Source organism: Anguilla rostrata, chromosome 1, assembly GCF_018555375.3.
Source record: "Anguilla rostrata isolate EN2019 chromosome 1, ASM1855537v3, whole genome shotgun sequence".
NCBI lineage: Eukaryota > Metazoa > Chordata > Actinopteri > Anguilliformes > Anguillidae > Anguilla > Anguilla rostrata.
The window spans coordinates 9,619,250-9,639,732 of NC_057933.1; the positions used below are offsets into that span (position 1 = coordinate 9,619,250).

Sequence of the window (20,483 nt, forward strand, 5' to 3'; positions counted from 1 at the left end):
AGGTAAATGAGAAAGGTGGTGAGGTGGATTTTGCCACCGCTAACTGCAAAACTGGCCTTGCTGTCCTTCAGGCGGGTTGGAATGCAATGGGGTGCCTGCAGACTCAAACTACACATGAAGTGTCTTCCTCCAAATTAATGCCTGTGGAAGCTCGTTTTGTTGAATGTGACGTAAGGAGCTGTGGTAGGCGTCATAAGGTGTTCTGGAGAAGGATATGTCTGCCCTCTACCGCTAACTGATAGGTGTACTTAGTTTTGCACGCCAAATTAGGAGGAAAATGGTAAAAGTATGAAAAATATGCAGGAGATGAGTGGTGTGGGTATTAAGTTGTGGTTCTTCTAGGTAGCAGAAGTTTACTTATATTCCATGCTTTACTGCAGGTCTGGATATGTTTTTTGTCCGGACCGGCACAATTGTTCACATAACTGGTGGATGCATTAATGTAACGTTTAATTGCTTGTCGCTCTGGATAAGAGCGTCTGCCAAATGAATATTCATTGCAATGTAGTTAATGTTATTTCTTAGGAGATGCTGATATGGCCCACCCCCTGTAAGCTACGTCTGCCTTAAGAGGGAGTGTCCGAACTAGGCATGTGCAAAGGATTGACAGACGCAAGCTGCAAAGGGGTGGATTCTAAGCTTAGTAAGCGGAAGCTCGCTTGTACGAAGCCGAGTTGATCAGAACATGGCGCCCTTGACAATTTGCAGAATAAGACCTCCAACAACATTATGGCGACCAGCGCTTCGTCTGTTCAGTTTAGTCGTTCTGTCCATATTCCTGACTTCACAGACGGCGCTTGCCAAAAAGGACCACCTCAGAGTTATCACAGACAGTAACTGGGAGGAAATCTTGGAAGGAGAATGGATGATTGAGTTGTAAGTCGCCTCGCCTCCACACCTCAATCTTACACAGATAGCGCACGTTGGATCCGTAGCTAGCACGTATAGTCATGCATTTTTGTAGTAGTTAGATAACTGGTCAGCTAACGTTATCGGTCGCAACGCGTTACCTTTGTATTTTATTCTCTACTAACATCACCCAACTCTGTACGTTAATTATATGCCTGACGTCAGGTAGAAACAACGGGTGGGTAGCAAAATTAGCAGGCTAGCTAATTAGATGACAGGAAAAGGGCAGTGAACTAAGCCTGTGGGGGTATCTAGTGGCTAGCAGGCTAAATCATTTCAAATAGGAATGGCCTAACATAATTGCTTATCGATTCGTTGGGTTAGCGAGAACCTCGTCTTAAGTAAATTCTGTGATGCTGGCTCGCCTATAACAGGTTTAAATGCATCATTAGCTGGTTAGACATAAGTAGCAATTAAGTTTGCTTTACCGCCACTACCAACGATACAAAATGTATCTTTACAGTTGAATATTTGACACACAGGCCCATTGCAAATCTAACATTAATATAATAACACTCCCCTCACCCGTCATGGGTGATCGCCTCTAAGTACGGATCAGATATAAAATGCCTTAGTTAGCTGCTATGTATTTAGAGACAATGCTAAGCTACCATGCTTTCTAAATTAATTAGGCTTGCTAGTGTGTCAACAGCATATGTCGGCAGGTAGCTAGCTAACGGTAGGTATCTACCTTACCTACCTGGAAGGATGCTCACATTGTTTTTGACGCCCTGGAGCTGCATCTTGTCAAGAGCTAAAGTTATTTATCGCTAATTCATTACTAAGTATCTGCAGTGCCCGAGTAGAGGAGGTTCTAGCTAGCTATGAGTTAGCCATCGTACATATGTTGCAGCTAGCACTATTTATAACACCACAGTAGTGGATTATCTAGTCAGCTTGACTGCTACGGTGGTACATTTTCTATAAATATGTTGTAGGTGTTTCTTGGTGAGTACATGTTGTGACCTACTGCTGGCGTTGTTGTGATTATGCATGTGTGTGTAATAATATCTCTACTCTGGCGTCTCCAGCTTTGCCCCTTGGTGCCCAGCTTGCCAGCAGCTCCAACCCGTGTGGAATGAATTTGCAGAGTGGGGGGAGGACATGGGGGTGAACATCGCCAAAGTGGACGTCACAGAACAGCCGGGTACGTCCAGTCTGACCTCTGAGTGACCTCTCGCGTTTCACCGACGGGGTTGAAAGTTCGAGGGACTGTGCGTGGTACTTAAACCGCATTCCTTAATGCCTGTCCAAAGGACTTGCCTATTAAGGTATTGCTAGATAACAATTGAACGTAAATGTAGAAATGCCACTTTATTGTCCTTATCCGTTAACCGGACGCTAACATAATGCCTATTAGACTTGTAATTTGAAAGCTGTACCTACCTATTGAAAGAAATACGATCCTATTGCTAGTAATGCGCTTACAGTATGCACATGAGGCATTTTGAACTCCAGTGTGGTGATGGTTGTACAGTAATGCCTTTGGATGTTTCGATGCACAATACAATACACAAGCATCACATCATGAATCGCTGACCTTGGCATGGATATCTCGCAGCCTAAAGTGTACATGGTTTCCATGTTGTTAATTGGGGGAGATAAAAAAAGAAGTTCCTTACCCATGGTGTTAATGTATTTAGTTACCAGGAAATTAGTATATGTGCTGTGGCTTAGATGCACGAGTGTACAGATCAAATGAGTGTGTGCAGGGCTGTCCAATCAAGTTTTAGGTTAGTCATCTGTGAACAGCCATGAATGCCGACTTCCCGCTAATGGCCGCAATAACGTGAATGCTAACATCCTGTTTCTCCTGCAGGTTTGAGTGGTCGGTTCATCATCACGGCTCTTCCAACAATCTACCAGTGAGTCCCCTCCTCTGTGGCCTACTGGCCTTATCTTCTACTTCGGTTTAATGAGCGGAAAGCCGCCCGTCAGCTCGCCCACAGTGTCACGGTGACGGACATAGTCAGATGAACAAACAACCGTGGAACACTTACTGTATGTAAAACACTCGTTTAAAAAAAAGGGTGGATTTTTGGAGTATAAAAATATTGGTCAGAATTTGAGTTGAACCTGCGGTTTTACATTTCAAAATGCAAACTACTGGCACCTTGATTGCTTGTCAGCTTCCTTCAGAAGAGAAAAAGACTTAATTTTCTTCTAATTCTCTTCTAGCTCTGTGCAGTTCTCTATTGAACTGGAGTTCAGTTAACTTTGTTTCACCTACCAAGTACATATGAAGTTTAAACACAACATGCCTTAAAATGCATACATTTAAAATACACATGAAGTTCACAAATTTTAACAAAAGAAAAAAAAAAGGTTTTTTTTTGTAAAGGTTCTCCTCTGAAGGGATGGACTTATTCTGAAATTTAAAGAGCCAAGATGGGATGCTGTGACACAAAGGATGATTGGCATCTGTGTCCTGTGCTTCCCTGCCAATTTCGACAACGTTTTATACGTTTTATAAATAATCTTTCTTGCTGGTGCTGACAAGCAGTGGTACATTTCGAAGAAGAAGAGGAGAAACATTTCACTCAATTATATGTTATCAGGCAACTACATAATGATAGGGCTGCATTTCCCAGAAGTGCAGAGGAAGCCAATGTGTGTGTTTCCTTTTTTTCCTTCCTTTTTTTTTGTATTGTATTGTATTTGATACTGACATGTAACAGGGTGGAAATGAGTGGTTACACTGTTGGAGAAAGTTGTGCGTGACCCTTAATTGCTGGTTTACCCCAATAGACAAATTTATGCTCTGACTATGTTAGCATGTATTAGAATGCACACTGTGTTGCTGACAGTCAAAAACGGTGCAGAAGGATTTTGTACGGTATACTGAACTGAAATATTTTTCTTCCATTTTGAAGAATTTATTTATGCCAGGAATACTTGAGTGTTGGCTGCAGTATGAAACTCCTGCTGCTTGCAAGAAGTTGTGTAGTTTTTGTTTCGGATTTCCATGGAATTTGAATAGCAGTGGCTGGTTGTGACTTATTTATGCCTTCTATTGTAACCCGCATGGAAATTTCTGTTTCTCAACACCCAAAGGAATATAAAATAGATTTATGTAGATTTAAGATTTTTGTTTTGCTTCTAGAGGTGCTGCTTGGTGGGGACCATTCATTTTATTCTGCTCACTACAAGATACAGTTGGACGTATTAATGCACATTAACAATATTACATAAGTGCATGTCAATTGTTGTGAATAAGTTGATAAGTTGGACTGCTGGATGACCCCTCTTTATTGACAAGCATCATTAGTATCAAAGCCTTGTCTTGACTAGCTTTGGAGGTAAAGCAGAAGAATGTACCCACACACACTCCAGTGCTCCCAGTGATGTATTAACAAGTGAATAATCTTTAAACCTACACCATCTTCATCAGAGCATTATGAAGGCATTGAAGGTCAAATCATTGTTTTTTCATTTGTTAATTTCTCCTGTATATTACAATTTGGCTGGTAACTAATAATGCTCTTGGTGATATTGATGGTACTCTTAATAATACAATATGAAGTATCACACTAATAATTTGTCAAAATTGTCTGATCAGTAAAGTAGGTCTTCGGCAGTTGAGAAACTTAATTTGCTTGTATAGGCAAAAATAGAAGTGAGAAACGAGAACATCCTTGACATTCAAGGTGATGATATTTATGGTATTTTTGGTTGTGAGGAAGCTTGTTCGTTAGATTATGCTGAAAAATAATATGATCATTATGATACTTCAGTTTATGTAAATGAGCTGGATTCATGTACTTGTGGTCCTGGAGGCCTTATTTAAATTGAAGGAAAGATTGACTCAACTGTACAGCCAGACATAAAAAAAAAAAAAAAAAACCCTAGTTCCCTCTGCCAACAATGTCAAGCTTCGTCAAAACTGTGTACTGAGTGAGCCTTTGTGGCACAGTCTGTAGGACGCAGTGCATTGGCGGGGATGTAAATGTGAGGCGTTAAGGGAGCACACAATCTGTAATCAGAACTAGCTATTGCAATCTGCACACCTCAGTGTGATTTTAAAAAACGTTACCCTGACCCTCGTCCACTGCTATTACCATATGCAGGAATAAGAGACTGATTAAGGCAGTCTGGAAAACATGCCATGTTGACTTTATGCTTTGCTCTGTTTTGTGTTTCTCATGAGGCCACCAAATGATGTTAAACTTTGTGTGTACGTGTGTGTGCGCGTGCGTGTGTGTGTGCGTGCGTGTGTGTTTTTATAGCTGTAAGGACGGAGTGTTTCGCAGGTACCAGGGTGCTCGGACCAAGGATGACTTCCTGAGCTTCGTTGACGAGAAAAAGTGGCAAGAAATAGAACCCGTGTCCTCCTGGTTCGGGCCATCATCCTTCATGTGAGTGCCCAGTATGCTTACATTGCTGCTGTGTGTTTGTGTGTGTGTGAGAGAGAGATGTGATATGTGTGGCGGTGTGTGTGTGTGAGTGAGTGCGTGCAGTGTGCTGCGCGCTGTGTGTCGTGTGTGTGTGGAGAGAGAGAGTGTGGTGCTGCGTGTGAGGAGAGGTGGGCAGTGTGTGTGTGTGTGTGTGTGTGTGAGAGAGAGATGTGTTGTGTGTGTGTGTGGAGAGAAGTGTGTGTGTGCGTGAGAGGAGAGGGGTGTGTGTGTATCCAGCTTGTGGGCCCACACGTCCTGTTTTGGCTCTCAGTGATTGTACTTCTCTAATCTCTTGCCTGTGCTGCAGTACAGCAGTCAGCTGCAGCCCCATCTCTCCGTGTCTTAGACCCTGCAGTACTCTCTGATTCAGCTGAAATTCCCCCCTCTCTCCGTGTCTTAGACCCTGCAGTACGACCCTGCTCCTGCTGCACTCTCTGACACAGCTCACAGCCCCTCTCTCCCTGCCCTCTGGCTGCTGCCTCTCTCAGCACCTGGCCTGCCTGTGTATTACATTACATTACAGGCATTTAGCAGACGCTCTTATCTAGAGCGACTTACACAACTTTTTACACAGTATTTTACATTGTATCCATTTATACTGCTGGATATATATACTGAAGCAATGCAGGTTAAGTACCTTGCTCAAGGGTACAACGGCAGTGTCCTTACCCGGGAATCGAACCCGGGAACCTGCGACCTTTCGGTTACAAGCCCAGTTCCTTACCCGCTGTGCTACACTCCGTCTGTAACGCTGCTGCCTGTTGTCTTGCAGGATGAACACGATGTCGGCACTCTTCAAGCTCTCCATGTTCATACGGGTATTAAGATTTAAAAACTTTTGCTCCCTCCAGTGTTTGCATGTGTCTTCTGTTTGTGTTCCACTTGAACTGCTGAACAAAAAACAAAAAAAGCTGCATTGGTCATTAGTAATTCATCGTATATTTATTTAGGTATGTTACATTACAGTAATTAATATATAAATCATGCCAAAAATATTATTATACCTTGTATTGGTGCATTCTCACTCTGCTGTTGTGTGTTTGTGGAAATCGTCTGCCTTGCTGGTTTTTAGTACTTAATTCTTAATATTGATGTTTTTATTTGGCTGAAGTTTTTTATCCTGAGTGTTTTTGTGGCCTGATACAAATTAATTTTATAACCACAAACGCTCCTTAAGAACAGCCATATTAAGTGAATAATTTAGGAGCCAATAAACATAGTGAGGACGGGAGATCGCAAGTGTTTTATAGACGCACGGTCATCATAAAAGGTTACTGTGTGGCATCGATGTGGTGCGTAACAATGAGAGCTGCGTAACCTCACACAAAATATAGCTGCAGTATAAATCCCTACCAAACTTCTCTTAGGATGGTGGGTTATGAATGAAGCACTTCCTGCATACTAATTGTTGAGCTAGTTTTTTGCGCATTTGGTTCCTTATTGCCATTCTGCCCAGTCCACAATAACATTTTCAGCACAAAGAAAGGCATTTCCAGTGAAGCTTAAAAAATGAGGCTGTGATTCTTTTCGGGGAAAACACGGACCATTATGAGTCATCAGAAAACCGTTGAGGAAGTTTGAACCTTGTTTAGCCAGTTGGTTGGTGCTGCACTTCAAGTTAAAGTATAATGAGGTTTTGTCTCAGAAATGTTAAGGTACATTGTTTTAAAAGCCTATAGCCGAACCATGGCTTTTTAAAAAAAAATTCCGTTTGCTCAGTCAGCTTACAAAATGCGTGTTACTGCCTGCCATCATCATGTACTGAAATAATGAAACTTCACCATTCAATATGACAGCCTTTGTGTGCCTCTGCTTGCCTGCCTGGTTTTCTTTAAAGTGAAGTGTTAATGTGCACCTAATTTTCCCTGTGTTGTGTCACCAGCACTGCCATAACTACCTCACCGAGCAGATCGGCATCCCGGTGTGGGGGTCGTACACCATCTTCGCCCTGGCAACACTTTTCTCCGGCCTGGCCTTGGGTCTGGTGAGTTCTTGCCAACTTCATTTTTATTTCATAAATCCTTTAGGGAGAGAGACATGGTGGGAGAAGGAAAAAAAAACCTCTTACTCATCAGTTTTTTCCTGGTTTCCCTTCTCTCTGAAGTTTATATTGTTGGTATTGAGGCGGCTGCTGCGTTGCAATTTACGCTGCATAGCATTTTTCATCTCAGGATATCCGTGTGCTTCACGGTGAAATGAGAGAACTCGCCTCCATCAGCACCAGTGCGTCACTCCCTGCTGCTCTTTTTCATGATGTGGTGTAAATGAACACTGCAGTAGGAGCACATCCTGCTCTTGAACTGCATCTTGGGTCGTGTGCAGGAGGTCCCACGGGAGCGGTGTTAAACTGTATGGTGAATGTCACCGTGGGGATGAATTTTCATTGGGCGTGTCAGGCATGATGGGCAGAGAGTGGGGCGGGGCTAGTGGACATGTGACTGAAGCTCATTTGGCTTGGTGTAGCTGCACTCGCCTTTACACTCCGCAACAAGCAAGTCAGTCCAACATGGATCTTCGTTGGAGTTGGATTGAAATGTTGTCTCTTGTTGTGAGTAAATGGTTATCTGCAGTGCAGTTTTTTCCTTTATTTCATTAATAAAAGGCTGCCTGCAGGCCCTTTTCTATGCCTGATGTTCGGCCTGAGGTGGGAAGCAATGTGGCATAATGGTTAGTGAACTGGGCTTGTAACCCAAAGGTTGCAGGTTTGTCGGTAGGACACTGCTGGTTATACCCTTCAGTATATATCCTGAATAAATAGACTGCAGAAAAGTTGTGTAAGTCTCTTTGGAGAGAGAGTGGCTGCTAAATGTAATGTAATGTCCTCTCATCTACACCCCCCCCCCTCCCAGATCTTGGTGTTCATCGCAGACTGCGTCTTCCCTTCCAGAAGATTCTCTTCGTCAAACTACTACCAGAGTGAGTACTCGTGACTGAGAGAAAATGGCGGCGAATGACCGCGTGGGCTGTCCATGTTTGCGACGGCTTCCTTTTGTTGCGTACGGGATTGTGGCTGTGTGTCTGTGGAGGGTTCCCACTGGTTTACAGTAGAAGAGGCCTCTAAGCAGGGACACATTATGTGCAAAGCTGCTATAGAGAAGGGGCAGCGTGGAATAACACTTGTCGAACACTTACAGGGAAACTGACCTTGCAGCACTGAAATTGGGTGTGTTATTCTTACAGGGAAACAGGCTCAGTGGCAGTTAAATGCGGTGTGTTACTCTTACAGATATATAGGCTCAGTCGCAGTTAAATATGGTTTTACTCCCATAGAAAAATAGGCTCCGTCGCAGTTAAATGTGGTGTGTTATTCTTACAGAAATGTTGTCTCAGTGGCAGTTAAATGTGATTTTACTCTCACAGAGAAACAGGCTCAGTGGCAGTTAAATGTGGTGTGTTATTCTTACAGAGAAACAGGCCCTTCAGCAGGCCCGGATAATGAAACAGCTGGAGGTTGAGCATGAGGCAGATGGGGAGGAAGATGATGAGGAAGAGGAGGACGAGGACTATGACGACAGAGAGCAAGATGATTTGTGGAGCAGGGGGGTGCCTGAGGGACGGCCCATTCCCAGGACGGGGGACTTTGAAGAGGAAGCGGTGCGGAGGAGGGTCCTAGGCACTCGCGAAGAAGAGGAGGACACCTAGTGGCCCGGAGGGGAACTGAAGATGCCTGCAAACGGCACTGAAGAGCCTGGAACTTGTGCAGCGGCGGAGTTGGCGATGCAGACGATGTGATTGGCCAGCTACGCTTAACAGTTTTCTCCCTCCACCTCTGTGGGAGAGCGTGCCAGACTCTCCATACTGAATAGCATCCTCGTGACTGCACAAACACTCCCAGGGGAAGATAACTATCCTCATTACAGATACTGTTTGCGTTTTTATTTTGGGTGGGACGGGTTTTTTTTCGGTTTCAGTAACAACCTGGAGTAAAATCATTTTGCGATTCTTTGTTATTGTTTTTACTGTATCTCCTTTATATTAATCTATGTTAACGTACTATGCCGAGTTTGTGCCGAAACGCCCTCTAGAGAACAAAAAAAAAAAGAAAAAAGTTTTGTGGTTTGTTTTTGTGAACACTGTTTGTGTTCTGGCTTTTCTCATTCCCTTCCCCCCCCCTTCTCAACTTACTCGTTTGCTCAGAAATCCTGTTATTCTGAGAGCTATTGGCCTTTCGTATGTCATGCCTACCAGCTCCACAGTTTCCTGTCTCCTGTTTCTGCAGTTAACACCCAATAAGGTTTGAGGCTTCCACACCTGCTTGTCTGATTGGCCGACACACGGCCTTAAGTTCGGTGCTGAGGTGAAGTGCGTGGCCGCAGTTGGGGGCCCAGCATGCAGGTGCACGTGTCCCACCACTGTCGTGCGGCTGTGGGGAGTTTTAAAAATGAGCCTGTGGGCACAGTCTTGAGAGAAACGCCAGAGCGCACATCCCCCCTTTTTTCACTTGGAGTTCTGCTTTGCCCCCAAACTCTGAGGGACGGCAACCTTGAGCCGCTTCTTTTGCGCATATTTATAGAAGAATAAAAAAAACACCGGGGCTGTTTGTTCTTTGAATGTAAAGAATTACTTCAGTTGCATCTATAGTGTGAACGATGTTGGCTTTAGTACAGGCGTTTTTTAAATTTTATTTTTAACTTTAATTTTGTCCGGGCATTGGCTGATTCCCATCTTGATGGTGAATCAGTCTTTTTTTTAATTATTATTTTTTATTGCTGGGCATTGTCTATGCCTGCTGCTGTTTAAGGCTTTTCCTATTGGTCTATGTATTAACCTTTCAGTTTACATGCATGAGAAATAACTTTGAAAAAGAAAAAAATAATAAGAGATCAAATGGCAGATTTCCTTGTGGAATATCCAGAGCCTAATAAAAAGCTCTATCTTTGTGAACAGCTGGCTTGATAAGCAGTTTGGCCGGCTGGATCTCCAGGAATCCCAGACGCTGTCCTTCTTAGCACGGACCAATCAGGGCCGAGCTCAGAGGTGCTATCTATAGCTGGTGTCAAGGAGATGCACTGGGCCGCACCTTTGCTCCAAATTCGCGCCGTTGTTCCCTCTTAAGTGGAACAGCACCCGTCTGCTGTACCCAAGGAATTGTGGGAACAAAACGTGAGCTGTCCTCACAGGGGCTGCTGGGATACGTTATCATGAAACAGCAGCAACACTAATTCAGGCTGTAGATCACGAGCCGATGGTGTTGCTTTCAGGCCTAAATTAAGCAGGTGTGCATTGATAGCCCTGTACCTGCACAGCTTGGGAGTGGCTTACAAGTTTATCTGAAGAGGAATGTCGTTTGTATTGTCTTGCTTTTGAGTTTGTGTGGGGAAGTGAAACAGAAGTGGGGGGGCGGGGGTGTGTGTGTGTGTGTGTGTGTGTGTGGGAAAGTAAAGCTGTACCGCCTTCAGTGGAACGTGGGGAGACAGTGTTACATTATGCTCCAAATATGGCATCTCTTTTTTTATTTATTTATTTTTTTTAAGCACTCCGTGTGGGATTGGTGGTGTGGTTCTGGAGCGGTCGGGTGTCTGCGAGCGTCCACGCTAATCCCACGGCTCCTCCTCAGATGTAGTCTGGCAGAACTGACGGAAAGTGTTGCTCTGACGTGACCTGTAGGCTCCTCTCCATTACCTACGGATCAAATGCTGCTTTTACCTCAGCCAAGATGTAACATGAAACAAAATGGACCCGGTTCACCAACTGCTTTTTTTTTTTTCTTTTCTTTTTTTTTGCCTCTTACTTCACAAACAAGATTAAAGACATGCCTCATGTTTTAAGCCAAACCTGTGGTTATTATTGCGTTTGTCTGCGGGGAAGTCAGTGTGGGAATGGTGGGCTGCTTCATCCAGGAGACATTTAAAGGCCTGTTGTCCTGTTTTTAAGTTTTTTTTTTTAAAACTTTATTTTGCTTTTACATGAACCCAGCGTGGCACACATCTAGGCCATCCTGGTGTAATTCAGGAGTGCCGTTTTCACCGCCACAAAGCCCTGCAGCTCTTGGCACTGTGTGGACGTGTTCTCTGCCAGGTTAGGAGGAATGGAGAGTTGGGACGCGGTGGGAGGGAGGGAAGTAAGGGACATTTTTATCGATTTTTGTTTCTGTAATTTTTTCTCTAGTGTCCGACACCGAAAGGGCAGGGCTGAGAATGCACTTTAGCAAAACACTGGATTCACTACTATATAACTTTAAAAAAAAAATTTTTTTACCTCAAATGTGAATTGATTTATCAGGGGCACATAGCATTTACATTTTTCTTTAAATATTTATAGAAAATAAATGAATACAGTACCACTTGGACCATATATATTGAACAAGAAAATACAGTTGTGTAAAGGCACTGTGAGCGGTGAGAAACAATGGTAGCATTGTAACTAGTTTTAGGAAAACCCACTTTGGTAACATTGAATCCGGGCCTGTACTGGAACTTCAAAGGTTAAAGTACACTTCTGTTGCACACACAAATATGAAGACTTAAAATTTTACCTACAGCTTCTGACAACAGATTTTAGGGTTTAAAAAAAAAAACAATAGTTGGAATCAATTGCTGTCAGCTTGTTTGACAGGAATGTCTTGGATAAATGCGCTATGATTTAGTAGCACCCTTGTACATCATGTGTTTACAACATGTTAAGAGAGGGTTTAATTAAAAAATGTACAAAAGAAAAAAAAGATTTGAACAGCCATCATTTTTTTGGACTCCCACTATGCTGTTCTTGCCTTCTAGTGCTTTCAGTGGCAAAACGTTAATGCAAGAGTTGGTGCCTTGATTAGGGCATGAGTGGGCAAGATCGGTCTAAGAAGAAAATGGTGCAATACCTTCATGGAACAATGGGTGGTGATATTGAGCTTATTTCTAAAACAAATTGGAAGTCATCATGTTTCACTTGTATTACCATCGTTACTGCCTTTGCACCAAATGATCATAAATCCCACAAGATGCATAAAAATTGATACAGAAAACCTGTTTTGAAACCGTTGTAAAATGTGACCTAACAGGTTCGTAAAGCCGGGCATAGACATTCTGCAGTTCACATAAATGTTTTCATTACGGTTTAAATGAGAATTTCTGAGTGTAAGTTTAAACATGGGCAGGCTTTTGTTTCAGTTTTGTTTTATTTACGAACGCAGTAAACTAAGCTTCTGGAGAACAAGTTTCTGAAAAACAGAAGTGTGAGGTCGAAGGCCAGGCTTTGGTGCATTAGCAGCGCTGAAACCCTTACCGTTACGAAGCTAACCTCTGCTTTCGCAAAAAACAAGCAGGAGTCATTCCACCGATCCGCAGGGATCAGCCGGAGGTGCTGAGGATCGGGTCAAGGATGGGAGGCCGTTATTGCAGCCTGAGTACCCTTCTGCACGTGCTCTGTTTAACTGGAGCACGGCCCCCAGGGTAGTTATGTCCTCGGTGCGGATTCACGCGGCCGTGTTCATCAGAGAATCCCCACAAGCAGCAACACGCAGCGCGCAGTGCGTCCCATTTCACGTCTGGGGATCTGACTAACGGCTGGGTTGCAAAAAAAGCAGGAAGTGTTACGCACTGAAAAGGCACGGCCAAGGGACAAACTGCAACTGTGGGCGGGTAATTTATTTTCCGCTATTCAGGGTAACCGTGTTTCACACTTTTTAATATGGTCTATGAACACAGTAAGGCTTTTATTGCCTCGATTTATTTTCTCATAACGTCAACATGTTTCCATGAGACACCCGTAAGTAAATCTGTCTTGAATGCCAGTAGATTGGTATTTTATTATTATTATTAGTTTTTTTTTTTTTTTGGAAAAGGTTCAAAACAACAGAAGGCACATGTTGGCCACAGGCAGAAGGGGCACCAGTGGCACAGTTACCAGGTGTCCAATAAGTCAAAGCAGTAGGTAGGAACCGCCCAACTGTCCATTTAAGACGTCCAATAAAATGACAGAATAGCTGATAATTGAATAATCGTATCTAAATCCACTCCAATCCAAATCCACATAATGGCGGAAGCTGTAAAACAAAATTGTCTAATCCACAAATACCCAATTAGATCATTAACCAAGGACTTGTGTGCATAAACCTATGGGTGTACTTCCTGTGCATCTTTGTTTCACTGCATAAAACTTATACTCATCCAAAACATGCTTGTAACTATTCAACAACTGCCCCAATATACAATATCATGCACCAGGGATGTACAGTACACACATACTTCATTATTCCGATGTTATCAGTTTCTGATTTCATAGAAAAAAAAGAGCTGCAATTTGTAATCTATGAAGGATTCTTTGAAAGAACCGTAAACAATGAATTAATTACGAATGGCCCTTCTGTGCCTTCTTCTTTAGTGATTATAGCACTTTTGTATTCCTGAGACTAACACTGATGCTCTACACTTTCTATAATTCACTCTGGATAACAGCATCTGCTAACAGTGATTGTGATGTAATGAGTCTTTTTTTTGGTTCACGATAATAGTTTAGATATATAGCTCAATTAACTGTACAGTCAGTTTTTATTGAGATTTTTATTCTGATGAACATCCAGAGCAAGCCTTGGAGCTCTAAACAATAAAAGAAAATGGTCTCTTTGACCGGTGTGAAGTGACAAGAACATTCGTTAGGCGTAGTCCTGTGTTTTATGTGTATCTTACTCCCCCTTTTAGGCAAGAAATAAGATACACAACACAAAACGCATTGGCATTTCTTATCTACTTAAAGCATAGACACCTAGCGTCTCATTTTCAGGACTCGTTTGTGAATGCACTGGAAAACTGTGTAAAACTACACCTGAGGCCAGTTAGACCCTGCATTGGGTTACTTTCCCTGTAAGTGTGCAGTGTGGACTGATATGAGAAAAAGGTAACATTTTCTTTGGAAAGAACCAGTTATGAAATTCTGTGCTTGGCTCTCAATGAATGTCTTATCTAATTTCATGTTCTTGTGGTATAAACGATATTGGAAACTAGCATAAGTGAATTTATATCCGAGTTCCTCAGGGCTGACATTAAATCTCACGTTAAAAGGCATTTTCTGGCTTTGGTATCAACTCTCCAAACCTAGACTAGTGGTTCCCAAACTTTTCAGACGCAAGACATCCCTGTAAATAATCTCCTATGCTGAACTAGACTGAATTTCTGAACAGATTTAAACCAGGTAGATTTTTAGTTTTCATTGAGAAATGTTATTTTTTTCCACAAACAAATGAAAAATATACACGACCATACCACTATGTAGTGTTCGGTGGCTGTGTGGCCTGGTTTACAGGCTCTTTATGTGTGGTTCTATTTCTTCGTGTTTGTTGGCCTGAAATGCTGACAGGGGGATTGAGAGAGAGGTGTTGGAGAGTGCTATATGACAGACTGCCATGGTCATTTTCCTGTGTCAGATTTTTCACTGCAGTTACAATTTTCCCCCTGGGATAGTGATCTCACGTAAGCAGAATGTATATTAAAACAGACCCAGTGAACATTTTTTGTGGTGAAAAGTCTGTGAAGTCGATGAAATGTTGTCTAGGTATTCAGGTAAAGCGCCAGCTGCATTTGATTGACAAGTAAAAGTGTTCTAGCCGACTAGGACACAGCCAAGCAATATCAAGGCAAAACCTGAACTATATATTGGGGTTAACCATCAAAACATCAATGTCTAGTTGATTTCTCCCCTCTTGGTGTCTGGATTCTGGCTTTTGCTCACTGGGAAAACTTTATTCGTATTCACACATTCTGCACATTTTATATGAAATGTGATGAACTGAATAATCACTTGTTTTTAATATGAATATTATATAAGTCCTCTGGTTACCCTTTTGTACTGGTGTCTGTTTGATCAATAGACCCAACTGCCTGTGAAGTAATGGGCTTAATGGCATGTAGCCGGCTCTGCTATATTAATGCTTTTGGCAGACCCTCTCATCCAGAGCAACTTACACAACTTATTTTGCATAGCCTACAGTCCATTTATATAACTGAATATTTGCTAATGCAAGAATGTCCAATCTTATACAAAAAGGGCTAGTGTGTGGGCAGGCCTTTCTTATGGCCTAGCACTAACACACCTGATTCTACCTTTCCAGCCTAGCACTAACACACCTGATTCTACCTTTTCAGCCTAGCACTAACACACCTGATTCTACGTTTCAGTGTCCTGATTGAATACCTTGATTGGTTAAGTAGTTAATTAGTTGAATCAGGTGTCTTAGTGCTGGGATAAAACCAAATAGATAGATTTATGGACTGCTTGAGACTAAACAGTTGCAGTGCTACAGTTCAGCATCTGAGTCTCTTTGCTGTTAGTAAATACAGCAGCAATGTTCTCGCGATGTCGCCATTTGTGTAACTGTATTGTATATGTAACTAAATAACCTAATCACTGTCTGCATAGACGGCACACCTCCGCCTGCTCGAAACCCAGCTTGAGGAAAAGGAGGTGTGTCTCATTACTTCCAGGCGCGGCGATGACAACCAGGTGAAATACGGGTGGTTTTTCAGTTTGAATAATGCACCCCGTGACGTTTCCCCCGAGGGCGCTCGCCAGCAGGAGCACGCCGTGCGAGGCGGGACGGTGAGCGAGCTTCGTGATGGTGAGCACGTTCCGCGACGGTGCTGGGGTCACCCTGACGCCGAGGAGGTCTTCCCTCAGGCCGTCCCGCTGGGGTCCGCGTCGTTGGGCAAGGACCCTCGGCCCTTGTCTTGGCTCGCCCCGTCCCGTCCATAACAAGGCCGTGCGTTAAACAAGCGGGGGCCGTCCCGCACAGGGCGCTCGTGGGCAGACCCGAGCGCTTCCCTCGGTAAACAGGCGGTGAAGAGTGAAGTGTGGTCCCTGCTGAGCACCGTGGAAAGGCGGCAAAATGGCAGGGTGATCCTCTCCCGAACATATGCACCCCCTCACATTCAGAAGAGGAGGCCCCTGGCGCTGAGAATTCTTGCAGGTGAGTTTAACTTCAGCCAGTTTTTTTTTTCTCCCACCCCACCTCAGACGGAGCCCAGTACCCCAGCGCAAAAGAAAACAGATATTTGGAGGAGACTCTCCTTTTCTCTCACTCTCGCCCGAACGCACGTGGGCTGGATTTGCCTGGACAGGTTCCAAAGGCAATTTGACGGGGCCACATAAATCATCTTTAATTTTATTCCGTAGTGCAACAATGCGCCTTTGTGTTTGCCCCAGGTTTTTCGGTCCAAACTTTGACAATGCGCTCCTTCATGTGCCCAAAACGGCACTACTGAGGCCGCAGAGGGCTGGACTGGCAGGGAAGGGGTGGGCATCACGGTTGGATGGGGAACCGCAGATACGTCTCAGCCCAGTTCCCTTTCAGATTTTCCCTTTCCCTGCTCCCCCTCCGGGCTCCTCGCAGACTCTCTGTGGCCCCTGGAGCGGGAGGAGTCCAGCAGGCCCTGCCATGACTCACCACTCCGGATCGCTGCGTTCCTCTCCCTGCGTTCCCCTCCCTGCGTTCCCCTCGCCATGTTCCTCTTGCCGCGTTCCTCTCGCGGTCCGACCGGGATCTTCGGACCCAAGCTCTCCTCTCCAGGAGATCATGGATCATGGCAGTAGAAAGGAAAGGCAGCAGACCAGCTTTTTCCTGCCCGCTGGTGTTCCCCCCTCCCCTTCCCCTCCTTCCCACCACCCCCCCCCCAGAGTGAGGCGATCTATTGTGTTCTCAAGTGATGGAAGACTGTCCCGGGTGATGCTGGGAAACAGCATCTGGCTTGAGAACTGTTGGCACAGCATAGCTACACAGATTTGTTTCAGGTGGAGAAAGAGTGCATGATCTGATTCTAATTTTCTTGGGCTCACGATGAGTGACAGGTCACCACCCCCCCCCCCCTTGACTGCTCTGCTTGATGAATGTCAATGCCATAGAAAAAGAAGACTACTTTAAAACTAGACTCAAAAGTATAAAACAGGAAAACAAAATATAGTAATAAAATAATGATGTGGTTTTTTTTATCACCTTCGCTCTTTTAATTTAAACTCAGCCATAAAACAGCACTAATGAGCTAAAGTGACTTTGCATACAAAACAGGAGACACAAGTCATCCCGAAAGAAAGTCAGTCAACTGACAACTGAAACAGGTCTTGTGCCGGCCTTTAAATGAGCACCGCTTCTGATTTCCGTGTGTTGCAAGAGCACTGTGCGGGAGTCTGTTGGTTCATTATTGTACGGAGCACGAAACAGGACTACGGCCTGCTCTTCCCGTTGTTGAAGGCAAGGCAACAGACTTTTGGTTCTTGAGCCCTGTAACTTAATCTTGGAAAAGTCTTCACGCTGGGAGCTCGAGTTGTTTTCCCGTGTAATGCTTTTTTTTTCCATTTCATGCATTATGCACATATTCTAACAGTGTGGGAGATCTTTTGCCAAACAACGCCCGGGCTCAGAGCCAGCAGGGTTCTTTCAAAACCGCAAGAATTCATCCGCAGAACAACCTGTGTCATTTGATCTGCAGTTTCTTGCTGAGTTTCTGGACAGTGGTAAAAGGGGAAAGCATTTGGCATTTTGTCCTGGAGCCCGGACAAAAGTCTTCCTTGTGTTTCTCGACCCAATCGCAAAACTGAACGTTTTCGAATCGCGACAAAGGGTTTTATTTAAATTAGTCTGTGTTTACGTTGATATTGCGAGCTGGATAATCAACAAGAGAAATTCAGTAGTTGAGGAGTATGTTTAGACATAATTTCTGTAAATGTTTTGTATCACATCTTTCACTGAATGATATGCAAGCAAATAATACTTGAAGCAGTTGTGACAGACTCTGGGTCCGGTATGTGATCTCTTCCACTTGCCTATAACTGAACATCGTCCACATTCTTATTGTTATCTGGGCACATTAATCTTCTGAGTCACCTTTGGACCATTCACAAACAAACATAACTGCTGTTGCATTTTATTTCAGGAAGTATGATTATGCTCATTCAAACGAAAAGGAATCAGATTGTTAAAGTGTTAATTGTGGTCATGGTAGTGGTCATGTAACCTACAGTATATTTGCCTTAAGTAAGGATACAAAAAAATATTACTTTTTCTTGTATGTATTAGGAACAATGGCAGCAAAAATCTGGGAGATTTATTTATCAGTCTTTACTATTATTTTACAGTGATATCTTTTGACGATTATGATAAAGGAATCAGATACTAAGAAGCTGTTTTGGAAGGTGAATATCTAAATCGCTTCCTCACATATTCAGACAAGAGCATATATTCTTCAATTATAGTAGGCCTTCTTCAGGATCCTGGTAACAAACATAAAACAAGACCAGGTCAAAACCTAGTATATGGCTGAACCTAACACACATGATCCGGCCGACCAATGGTGTTATCACTCACACTCTCTCCAACATCGTTAGGCTCCTGCTGTCCACCAAAAATAATGTATTCAATTTTATTAACAGTTATAAGAAGTTCTAAAAATTCAAAAATAAAACAATAAAAATGATTCACGTAACCCTACCCCTAATCATAACCTTAATCGTAATCCTCACCCTAACCCTTACAAATGTCAAAAATATTTTAATGTGCATTATAGCACCACCAGCTGGTCAATCTGTGTTATATTTTAACCGAGGAAAGAGCTTGGCCTTCCAAACTAAATTTGATGAGCCTCCAGCGTAACAACTAAAAGTTCTGAGAGGCAAGGAGAAAAGGAATCCTAACAAAAACATTGCGGTTTCAGTACCTGTGGTGCTGTGGTCCCCCTGATAAAAGATTTCAGCCACAGAGCTGGGTGCAGTCCAGGAGCAGCCATTCCGGAGGTGGCTTCTGGGACATTTTGTTCTGCTTCCCGGTAGACTGTGGGCTGGAAAAGGTACCTGGAGGTGAGAATGTTGCGGGGCAGTTTGGGTATGGGGCCACAAGGGGGGGGGGGGGGGCAGGGACCAGAGGGATACTTAGAGAATATTTTACAGAGGGCAGGAGCACAGGGTGAGAACACAGGAGTGAGGAGGCGGGGGGTGGGGCGCGATTGGGTGTGGGGGCTAAGAAGAAGGAAGGTTCTCCCACATGTGCTGTTTCTGGAAAATGTTTATTCAGTCCCTTGGCTGGGGGAGTGCTGGCCTCGCTCTGTTGTATCCATGGCGACAGAGTTTGTTGCTGAAACAAAAAGTGTCTGAACGCACAGGCTGTGAAAAATCCCCTCGCAAAAAAAAAAAAAAAAAACCTACCTCTGCGCACATCTGGACGTGCTGGCGTGTCCACGTGTGTCCCCTGTGCACGGAAGAAAAAAAATAACAAACTGTGTAAAACAGACTCTTTCCTGTAAATGTTAAAGACGTCATGTCTACAGTATGAGGTGGACTAAATGATTAATCATCTTCATTAAGCCACACGGGTCATGTCTTAAGACACGTAGAAAGTGTGGTAGAAAAAATTCAGCGCGGTTTATTATTGGAGCTGAGAATGTTAAAGTAAAAAAAGAAAGTACATAATGATTTAAGCTTTGTAAAATATTATTCTATGATCTTGGAAATGAAGGGCAATTTGAAATGTAAATAAAGTACGGGGGGGAGTCATGTTCTCTTGCCAGGTGTGGATAGGCCTGGGAGCAGGACGATGGTCTGGGTTTGATAAACTAGACCGTCCCAGACTGCGATTTGGGAAGAGGTGACCTTAATAATGTAAAACAGCCTGTATAATATCATGAAGAGCTCATGAGCCAGAGCTGGAATCAGTGGAAAAAACGCACACAGCTCACCACATGAGGAATCCAGCCCAGGGTGAAAGGGATTGTGGGTAAAAGCAGAGCTGGCATCCGGAGCAGTGGAGAAAGGCCAGTGGAATGTTAGCCTTCCTCCCCATCTGGGCCGCATAAGCTCTGGACAACCTCAGCACTGCGCTTAAATCAGTCTTCTTCTTCTTCTTCTTCTTCTCCTCCTTTTTCCTCTTGGTCACTGGCCTGTCCCTCTGATTTCCATCTGTTTCCTATTTAAAAAAAAAAAATCAGGTTTCATGTACTTATATGACTATTGTTTGCCAATAAATGTACATAATGTTAACATACGTTTAGATTTTTTGCACTATCCCTCAAGGGGAACGGCATTGCTTGTGGTTTAAAGAGAGAACCAGAAGAATCGAGCATTCCGGTGTGTGTACTGCATCAGTGTGGGGAGACACACATAGCTGAGTGTGTGTGACCTGCAGTAAAACACACACACATGCGCACACAAACAGGTGTTAACACACACACATAACATAATGCGTGTCTACATGAGTGCCTGCAAGCATTCACACAC

General features: G+C 43.6%; 1 protein-coding gene and 2 long non-coding RNA genes across 3 annotated transcripts in view; 1 reads left to right on the plus strand and 2 right to left on the minus strand.

The window, feature by feature from the left end:
* Positions 1 to 602: 602 nt before the first annotated feature.
* tmx1 (thioredoxin-related transmembrane protein 1) lies at positions 603 to 11,077 on the plus strand. The gene is made up of 8 exons (XM_064321092.1): positions 603 to 876; positions 1,941 to 2,056; positions 2,729 to 2,774; positions 5,136 to 5,264; positions 6,076 to 6,121; positions 7,186 to 7,287; positions 8,153 to 8,219; positions 8,710 to 11,077. The coding sequence occupies exons 1-8, from the start codon at positions 686 to 688 to the stop codon at positions 8,943 to 8,945; spliced, it is 933 nt and encodes a 310-aa protein (XP_064177162.1). The 5' UTR covers positions 603 to 685; the 3' UTR covers positions 8,946 to 11,077.
* LOC135247550 (uncharacterized) lies at positions 7,185 to 12,820 on the minus strand. Its single transcript, XR_010328233.1, has 2 exons — positions 12,516 to 12,820; positions 7,185 to 7,324 (listed from the first exon to the last, which is right to left on the minus strand). It is a non-coding gene; the product is annotated as an uncharacterized LOC135247550 (long non-coding RNA).
* Positions 12,821 to 18,286: 5,466 nt separating this feature from the next.
* Positions 18,287 to 20,483, minus strand: part of LOC135241713 (uncharacterized) — a 28,036-nt gene continuing 25,839 nt past the window's right edge. The window contains exons 2-5 of the long non-coding RNA XR_010326094.1: positions 19,946 to 20,172; positions 19,416 to 19,458; positions 18,932 to 19,064; positions 18,287 to 18,488 (exon numbers count right to left, since the gene is read on the minus strand). This is a non-coding gene — a long non-coding RNA (uncharacterized LOC135241713). The remainder of the gene's footprint in view (positions 18,489 to 18,931; positions 19,065 to 19,415; positions 19,459 to 19,945; positions 20,173 to 20,483) is intronic.

Bases quoted from the DNA above. Each gene is read 5' to 3' on its own strand.
- tmx1 (XM_064321092.1), top strand. From the start codon at position 686: ATGGCGCCCTTGACAATTTGCAGAATAAGACCTCCAACAACATTATGG. The intron at 877-1,940 runs GTAAGTCGCCTC...TGGCGTCTCCAG, and splicing joins GGAGAATGGATGATTGAGTT to CTTTGCCCCTTGGTGCCCAG. The intron at 2,057-2,728 runs GTACGTCCAGTC...TTTCTCCTGCAG, and splicing joins GGACGTCACAGAACAGCCGG to GTTTGAGTGGTCGGTTCATC.